Source organism: Cupressus sempervirens, chromosome 4 (assembly GCF_028749045.1).
Source record: "Cupressus sempervirens isolate cs-2001-9-10 chromosome 4, ASM2874904v1, whole genome shotgun sequence".
Lineage (NCBI taxonomy): Eukaryota > Viridiplantae > Streptophyta > Pinopsida > Cupressales > Cupressaceae > Cupressus > Cupressus sempervirens.
Window position 1 is genome coordinate 682,042,250 of NC_143121.1, and position 9,913 is coordinate 682,052,162.

A 9,913-nucleotide genomic window follows, 5' to 3' on the forward strand; every position below is an offset into this window, starting at 1 on the left:
ATTTTGAAACATAAAACAATCATTACACAAGTGAACACAATGTTTTGGTGACCTAGAAACCTTCCAAATAGAAAGTAAAATTGGGGTGTGGATGATACCCACAAAACTTCAATACTATAGTATAAAGTTGTCCTATTAAGGCTTACATTGACCACTTCTGGTGATCTGCCCTGTTAGGAGCACAAAGGATTCCTAGGTCCACCTTGTTAGAGGGTTTGCAAACATACAATGAAGTATGCACTTTGTTAGGATATTTATACAAAGACTGTTAAGTCTACCTTGTTAGAGGATTTGAAAAATATGATTCAACTATTAGGATGAAGCAGTGGATCTGCTTGCAACTAATTGCTGATAAGATCCCTTATGCACTGATCACCTCATGTGATGGATATAACTTTTCAGTCTTTGAATTGACCTTGCTATGTACCTTAAACTGCTGCTGATGATCTTTCGCATATACTTCACATTAGTTCACAATTCCTTCTCATTCCATGCATCATACATTCATTCACACATACATATTTGATATCTTACAATACATCTTACATATATACCTTTCAAAGTTACAAAATTACAAGGTTAGCCAAAATACAAGTAAACAAATACATTATAGAGTCGGCTCAATAGTAAATAACTCGAGTTCACTGAACTGACTCAGTGACCTTCTGATGCTCGACATCCACTACACTACTCGACATTTTCATGCACTCGGTAGAAGTGAAGGCTTAGACCATACTAATCACTCGATGTAGTTTTGAACTTAGTAACCACTAGTGACTTGGTAGATGTAGTGTCACTCAGTAGATACTATACACTGAGTTTACCTTGCTTCACTCGGTAAACACTGAATCTTTCATTGCTCAGTTTGCACTGAATCTTCATGACACAAACTATCTGCTCGGTAGACACTATGAAGCATGGTAGATACTGAGAAGCTCGGTAGACACTGCTAGACTTCACATTCTATATTTTCTCAGTAGCCACTGTCTGCTCGGTGTAAACTGCTAAACTGCTAAGTTTACAAGGTAACCACTTGATGCTCGATAAGCATACAGAATTGAGTAAGTGTTGTCAATAATGACAAAAATAATCATAATGCCAACAATTTGCACTCAATTGTGAGTAAAAGTTATTGTAATCAAATTTGTGTACTTGGGTTACTCATATTTTTGTTCTCATTGCATTGCTGAAACATATTTAGAATGCATCAATTTTAGGAAAGTGGACATTTAGGTGCGTAGAATTTAATACCACTTATTTTTACTATTACAATTGATGGAGATGAAGATGAAAAAAATTGATGACATTCCTTTGATTACTATTGATTATGACTATATTTTAGGATTGGTCAAAATTAATAAGTATAATTAATAGATGAAAAAATCCATTCAAAGCAATTTAGTTGAGTTTTAAAGAAATTTTGTAATGAATATTTAATTATGAAGACATTATTTAAAAAAATATTTTCTAATTCATAGTATGAGAGTTCACCATTGAATGAAGTCCTTTTATAATGCGCTGAAATTTGAAGACATTGTTTATAATTTTTACTCAATAGGGACATACAAACAATATTAGTTAAGAAGTTAAAATATATGACCCTATTTAAATGGCACATGTCAATAAAGATATGGTTGAGAAATTTTAAGGTAACACTACACTTCGAATACTAACAAAACCTGTAATCATGAAATGTCTTGTCTTTTGTCTAAAGTTGCTTTTACTTGGCATCACCAACAATCATCACAGGGGAACTAAAAATGTATTAAATGATGGATACAGTTTACAATCCTAACCACCATTTCTCTTGCAAAATTTTAAGATATAAACCTCATTCCAATGCAACTACTTGTAGATGCAAAGATTCTACATGATTGCAAAGGATAACCTTACCAAAAGAAGCACAATTGTCAGCCAACGCTAAAATGGGAGAGGAGTGACTCTTACTCTTATGTCCATAGCAATGAATAGTACTAAACACTCTAAATCTTAGAATTCATGTGATTTCTCACTCAATTTTTTGTTGGTTTGAGGGTGAATTACAACCATTTTAAATGAAATTAAAAATGAACAAAAAACTATTAACTATTTCAATGGTTGTCTATCCCATGACACAACATTCTTGGTTGATCGTAATTTAAAGAAAATATGTACTTGACAATTTTATATACATGCCATTAGGGCCAACAAAATGATCAAGAATGAGATATTAAATGATGGCGAAATATTATGATTAAGTGAAGTGAGAAAGGCCCATACCCATCATAGAAAAAGAAACACCAAGTCCTTAGACAATAAAAATAAGGTCACAAGAAGTGGCACCTACTAGACCAAACTCAAACTAGAATGAGACAACAACAACCAAGCTTAAAAAAAACTAAAACTTATAACTAGGATAGGAGTAAAGAAAAATCCATCCACCACAAAAAAAGGCATAACAAATGGACCAAGCCGCAACCAACCAAAACTCCCAAAACACAAAACAATAGCAAACTGTTACACCAAAACTTGCAACTAAACATAACTACCACCGCACTGAACCATACCAACAAGTGTAATGTCCCCACTACTAGGGTTAGTTAGGGACAAGTAATACCTGCATAAAAAATGTTAGAATTTAAATAATAATAAACCTAATTGTATTATTCTATCATCTATCATAACCCTAACCTTAAAGACATGTCCATATCAAGATTGATAACCCTAATGAACATTTTTAGGTCCTCAATTACTTTCATGTCTTCTATGAAGTGCTCCCTTTAAGGTCCTTCATGGAAGAGAAATCTCTATCTAGGGCCCTTATCACATATGCAGATGTTACCTTCAATAGAATATTCCAGCCTTATAAGTTCCATAATAAAAACTCTCTTTCCTTATATGTTTTCTCTTGATCTTTGGTTTTGATTAAGTAAAAACATGTGTTAAAGGACCTGAAACCTCTACATCAGTAGAGTTCTTGAGAAAAGAATGAGAGAAGAACTACAAAGAAAATAAACAAAAACCAACATGAAACATACCTCAAAAAAAAACAAGAGGTCACACAAAATAGAGCTAGAAAAGACATCAAAAGTCTAGCAAAGGAACAACAACTGACCAACTAAGGAGTATTTATTAGGTTCACAACCTAGTCCACCATATTATGCATGGTTTCAGTAGCAGCCTTCACCTCATCTTTCTTACTAGTTTCCTCAATCTTCTTCGAATGGGCCCAGGTACATTTTCTTGGTCCTTGAGAATCAACCCCAGGAGGGGAATCCTAGCCCTTATTTGCCTCATTCTTCTTCAAGAAAATAGTAACATTATCCACCAATTGTTTAAGTTGTTTATCCATGTTACCCATCCTGGTTTCAAGTTTGGACACCTTTCCCTAAATGCTACTGATATCCTTATCCATGATCCTTTGCTTAACTTCCATCATAGGGATCTTGTGCATTAGGTTTTTCACTTCTTCAGCATTCCCTATGACCTCCAAAAGCCTATCAATGTGCTGTCCTAATGTTCTTTCCCCTCTAGCCATTTTGCTCAATTGACCCATTTCCTTGTTCAGTAGCAACATTTTATGCTTGAGGATACCAATCTCCTTCTGAATAGAGCCAAGGTTGTTGAAAAGTCCCTTAGAAGACCCTAGCCCTCCTTTGGCATCATCACCCAAATCAGACTTAGACCCCTATTCACCATCATCTTCATAATTAGAATCCTCACTCTTCTTAGTACCATATTTATTCTTCTATTGCTGCAAGGAATTTCTTTTCCTCTTCAAATTTTGAGCCAGGGGCTCATCATCAGACTGAGGAGAGACCCGTTCATCTTGACAACCCTTACCCTTTCCTTTGCTACCACCCCTTTTTTTGATATGCTCTTTGACAATTTCCTTGACAAAATCACTTTCCCAGTCCTGATTAGAATCTTCCTTCTCAACATTCTTTTTCTTCTTTTTAGTACTACCACCTGAGCCTTTTTTTGAGCTAACTAGACCCCCTTCAACCTCATCTTGCATCTCAGAGTCATAACCCTTATCCGAAATACTCCCTTCAGTATCCTGATCAACCCCTTTCAAGGTTTTGGGTTTCAAATTTTTTTTGGATTTTAGGATATTCATAATCAAGACCATGGGACCTTCATGACAAACATGTTCGCCAGTTAGGTCTCGTTGGATGGCCTGGGTTGAACTGGTAAGAGATTGCAAAAGATAGGAAGGAAAATTAACCCTAATATCATGCCAAAAATGATTTTCCAGCACAAAGTGGTAGCCATACAATTTTGTATATCTTCCATCCAGAGTCAAGTATTCCATAATTACAAAGAACACAAAACACCAAGGACAAGAAATAGAGGCCAGGTTAAAATACGAGTTACCTATCTTAACTAGACGATTTCTCTCCTGATCTATCTCAACAAAGTCATCAATCGCCTTATCCAAGATCTTCCTCTCCCTATAAAAATTGATCCCGTCCAAATCCAATCCAGTAGCCTCCGCAATGATCTCTTTTGTGACATCCATCCTCTAGTTCTCGATCAACACTGAGCCGTCCTTCCATGATTTAACAAAATAGTTTGTAATTGCAGGGTTATTTCCTTTGAGTCTCTCCATATAACCAATGAAATTTTCGCACCTGAGAATGTCCCACACCTCTGGTTTGTTCTTCCACTCCGCACAACTAGGCGGTTCCACCCATTTCCTCTTTCCTCCCATAATCTCTGTGTCTGATACACTAGTTTGCTTGGTCTAAAAACCCTCGATCACTTTGCGAAAACCACTACCAAAGAGAGGAGAAGAAGAAACAACCAAAATCCATGTGAATTGCCCACATTCCTAAAAATTATAGCCTGCCTCACTCCAAAGGAGTTAAAATCATAATTCACTGATAGCATCATTATTAAAGGATTTTTGTTGAGATTTCCATTTGTCATGCTTAACATGATCACGACCCTTAGGAGGTAAAGTATTAAATGACTTCCATATGATCTTTTGATCATTACAACAAGCCACATTCGAAGCCCGATCGGCTAAACCATTGGATTCCCTATAGTTATGGGATATTATGCAATTTTGGAACAAATTAATAATATTAACAGCCTTAGAAATAATATTGCTGATAGTCTAGGAAGGTGGGTTGATTTTACTTAGGCAATGAATGATATTGAGGGAATCACCTTAAATCCAAATATTCTTCAAATTCAAACTTTTGGCATAAATAAGACCATGAAAAGCAGCAGAGGCTTCATCAACGTGATTGGTTTGACACCCTAATGGTATGGCCATACCACCAAAAAAGTCGCCATTAAAATTTATAATCACCACTCCACATCCAGTAGTGCCCAAGTTCCCTTTGGAGGTCCCATCAAAGTTAATCTTAAACCAATTTTTTGAAGGACAATCCCATCTTGCATTATCCCTTGGGTTAGAATCCTTTGTGTTCAAATTCAAACTCCTGATATTCCAATTATTAATCACCCCAACATCCCACTCATTACAAGGGTGCTATCCAATACCACAAATTTTGATATTTTCCTGCAAAAGGACCTTGATTTTATAGAAAACATGAATTGGATTGGATTCCACCCCTCTAAAGATCCTGTCATTACGATCCTTCCAAATGCCCTAGAATAGATAAGGAAGAATAAAATCTCACAATTTAATAATCAAAGAATTCTTAGAGGGAGCTTTCCAACAGGAAAAGAACAACTGGATGGTAGCATGAGGGACCCAATCCATGTTCGTTAAACTCCAAATTTTATCCCAAACCTTCTTAGTAAAGGAACAATGAAGCATAATATGATCCACCGATTCCCTGTCATTCTTGCAAAGAACACATTGATTAACAATTAAGAACCCTCTCTTCTTAAGATTGTCAAGAGTTAATATTTTATTTTGTAAAAGAATCCAAAAGATGATATTAACTTCAGGAGTCATACCTTTCGCCCATGCGATAGCCTAGCAAGGTACATCATGATCATCAAAAGAATTCGCAAAGGCTGAAGCAATAGAGTATATACCACTAGGATCGGCTTTCCAAATTAGAACATCCTCTTCATGGTTCAGATAGAAAGAATTCAAGCATTTAGCAAGCTTCGCCAAATTTAGATCCACCCTAAGAAGATTCACCCACAAATCATCCTTCCAGTAATCTTTGACCAGAGTACCAAACTGATTCTTGCACTGCTCCATGTACCCATTCCACCTTGGGTCTTCACAAAGGGGGTGATCGAAAAAATATATATCTTCCCAAAAAAGGACTTTCAATCCATTTCCTGCCTTCCATTTTACTCCTCTCCTTAAAATATATTTAAATTTCGGAGCATTCTTCCAAATTTGAGAACCCCCTTGATCAACATTAGAGAAAAGAAAATGTTGAAAGTCAAAGTGATCCCTATTATATTTATCAGTCCAGACATCCCTCCATCCCCCCTCTTCCTTGTGCCATCTCCAAAGAAGTTTAGCCAGTAAGAGTTCATTCAATAGTAGAAATCCTTCATAGCCCAAGCCCACACTTCCCCCTGGGAATACAAACATTCTCCCATGCAATAAGAGGAAGTATCTTTTTAGTCTCCATACCAGTGCACAAGAAACTCTTCTGTATTTTCTTAATACCAAGTGCATACTTTCTCAGGATTTTAAAGATACTCAAAGCATAGAGCAGGACACTTTGAAGGATAGATTTCAAAATAATAACCTTCCCAACCTAACTTAGGAGAGATCCCTTCCAACCAAAAAGTTTCAAGTGTATTTTATGAATTAGAGAATTCCAAAAGCTGTTAGGAGGGGATAATCCCAAAGGTAACCCCAAATAAGTTCCTAGCAAGGAGCCACTCTCACAACCAATAATCCTTTTAATCTTTAATTGTTTAGCCTCACTAAAATTGATAAAATAAATCACACTTTTACTCCAATTAATGGTTTGACCAGTGGCATCCCCATAATTAGTCAAAGCCTTCTTGGCGTTCCTAGCATTTCTCACTGAGGCCTCCCCCATGATGATAGAGTCATCCACAAATTGTTGGTGCAAATACATGAGAGTCGAGGAAGAAGGGCTGAGGCCCACAAAATCTCCTTTCAGCACCATATTATTCACAAATCTTCCTAGGCATTCAGCCAAGATAATAAAAAGAATAGGAGAAATCGGGTCTCCCTATCTAAGGCCCCTTGAAGCCTTAAAGAAGGAGGAAGGGGAACCATTAACAACCACTGAAAAAGAAGCCAAAGAGATTAACATAAAGATAAGATCCTTGAATCTCTTGTTACAGCCAAAAGCTTCCAACCCCCTAAGAAGGAAGTTCCAGTCAACTCTATCATAAGATTTAGAGAGATCAAGCTTAGTAGAAACCCTTCCTTCTTAGACACCACTAGAGAATGAATGTTTTCATGAACAAAGATGATGGAGTCCAAGATTTTTCTGCCCAGAACAAAACCATTTTGCTGTCTAGAAATGATAGATGGAAGAATGGAGAGAATTCTAAGAGTAAGAACCTTAGAAATAATCTTATAGAAAGAATTGCACAAATTGATAGGCCTAAACTGATCCATACTATCAACACTTGGCTTCTTAGGGATAAGGGCAATAAAGGTCCCATTTAACTCTCTGAGCAGGTTTCTAGAACCAAAAAACTCCTTGACACCATTACTAACATCAACCCCAATGATGCGCCAATATTTATGAAAGAACAAAAGAGGAAACCCATAAGGACCAGGGGCCTTATCGCCCTCGAAAGAAAAAACAACCTTAGAAATCTCATCCAAAGAAGGAATGGAAGTAAGGGATGAGTTCTGTGCCTCAGAGATGCAAGAAGGAATACTCTCTAGGAACATTTGCTGCTTGTGTAAATTCAAATCTAGGTCACATTGCAACAAGCTACCAAAGAACTCCACAACATTCCTTTTAATGATCTCTTCATTATCAGTCAAACCTTCATCCTTTTTAAGCTTGAAAATTCTATTAACCATCCTATGCTTCAAGGTAGTCATATGAAAGAACTTGGTATTCCTGTCTCCTTTAAGAAAGACCTTTCGGGAGCACTGTCTCCAAAACATTTCCTCCTTAGAAATAAGATCGTGAAGTTCAACCAGTGTATTACTCTCCTCTTCCCTAGAAACCATCTCATATCCATCAGCCTGAATCCTATCTTGAATGTCTTTAAGCTCCTCCACAATCTTCTTTTTATTCTCAAAAACATCACCAAAGATAGTTTTATTCCAGATTTTAATATTCTTCTTGACATTTTTCTATTTAGCAGCCACTCTAAACATAGCTGTACCCTCAACATTGATGTTCCACCAGTCCTTAATAAGGCTCTCCAAATTAGGATGAAGAGTCCAATTTTTTTCAAATCTGAAGGGAAAATCCTTATGCAAGTTAATTTTGTTAGCAACAAAGAAGATAGGGTAGTGATCAGAACCCACCTGAACCTGAGCATTGAGTGAGCATTTATAATTCAAAATCTACTCATTACTGATAAGAGCACGATCCAACCTAACCTGAATTAAATCCTTACCAGCTCTTCTATTCATCCATGTGTACTCAATCCCATGTAAATCAAGATCACGGAGCAGATGAAGGTCAATAAAGTTCATAACATCTAATCTATTATCCAGATTGGTCTGATTGCCTCCCCATTTTTTAGATTCCTTCAAGGGGGTATTAAAGTCCCCTATCACCAACCACTTATCCTCAACAAAAAGCTTTCTCTGATTAGAAATTTCTTCCCACAGAGCCTTCCTCCCCCATTTGGTGTTGGGGGCATAAACATTAGTAAGGAACCAACTAAAATTGTCTTTTGAATTAACAAAATGCACATTCATCATATTTTTGCTCTGATAAATGAGTTCCCCTTGAATCCATTTATTAATCCATAAAAACCACCAAACCACTTGAAGCTCCATTAGAATCACTTCCAAAAATCTTTCCTCCCTTAAAAATAGATAGGCATTCCACCTTGTCCTTGAGCATCTTAGTTTCTTGAATAACAAAAATATCAGGCCTATTATCCTTAATCATACTTTTTAAAATGTCATGTTTGTGAGGGTTATTTAAGCCTTGAATATTCCATGAAATGATCTTCATAATTTAACAAAATTTTTAAATTCAAGGATAGTTCTCTGACTGCCATCAACAATGCTCCTGTTAGCCTCAACTGTTCTTTTGTGCAAATTTGAGGGTCTTCCAACTGAAGATGGAGAAGACCCAGCTTCAACATTCTTAAGAGTAGCTCCACCATTCTTAGACGAAGAACCAAACTTACCCTTAGTCGATTTTGAATCAACTTTGGATCCCTTCTTGTTGTTTTTCACCAGGGCAGAGTCCTCATCTTTTTCATTATTTTTCTTCCTACCCCTAGAATGTTTCCCTACTACTGTCCAATTAGCCTTAGAAATATCCTCTTCCCAAACTACTTCCTCAATATGAGAAGCAGTAAGGATTTCCTCGACAACTCCACTGACAAAGATACCATCCTTCAACCCAGGATCCCAGGCTAGTAGATCTATCTCCTTTTGAGATCCATCTTCAATAGAAGCCTGATCTTCCTTTGAAAGAATCCCCAAGGCTTCCTGATTCCTCTGCAAGCAAACATTCTTAGGATTCTCTAGAGGTGCCTGGGTAGAGATAATCACATTATTCACCTTCGTCACCACAGGATCGCTGCTCACCACAACAGAGCATATAGAAAGATCCTTTGGGGGAGCAGACAAGTTTGCATCCACCCCAACACTCTTTAATGGATCTATCTTCATTGAGTTAAGATCTTGGTGGGGGGAAACAATCGCTCCCTGCATAGGAATACTGCTTTCATCAGGATACTTAGATTGATCCTTTGGAGGAGCAGACACCTCAATTGCCACCTCCACCCCATTTGATAGATCTTTCTTTACCCCAAATTTCTTATTCTTCTTAGCACTTTTCTTAGCTTTTCCTTTTAG

At 36.9% G+C, this 9,913-nt stretch overlaps 1 protein-coding gene across 1 annotated transcript in view; it reads right to left on the reverse strand.

Moving 5' to 3' along the window:
- The window catches only part of LOC149563090 (uncharacterized), a 31,879-nt gene extending 23,001 nt beyond the window's left edge, over window positions 1–8,878 (reverse strand). The window contains exons 1-2 of the mRNA XM_089828066.1: window positions 8,474–8,878; window positions 7,528–8,221 (exon numbers count right to left, since the gene is read on the reverse strand). Coding sequence (XP_089684192.1) covers window positions 7,528–8,221; window positions 8,474–8,878 — 1,099 coding nt within the window. The remainder of the gene's footprint in view (window positions 1–7,527; window positions 8,222–8,473) is intronic.
- Window positions 8,879–9,913: the final 1,035 nt, after the last annotated feature.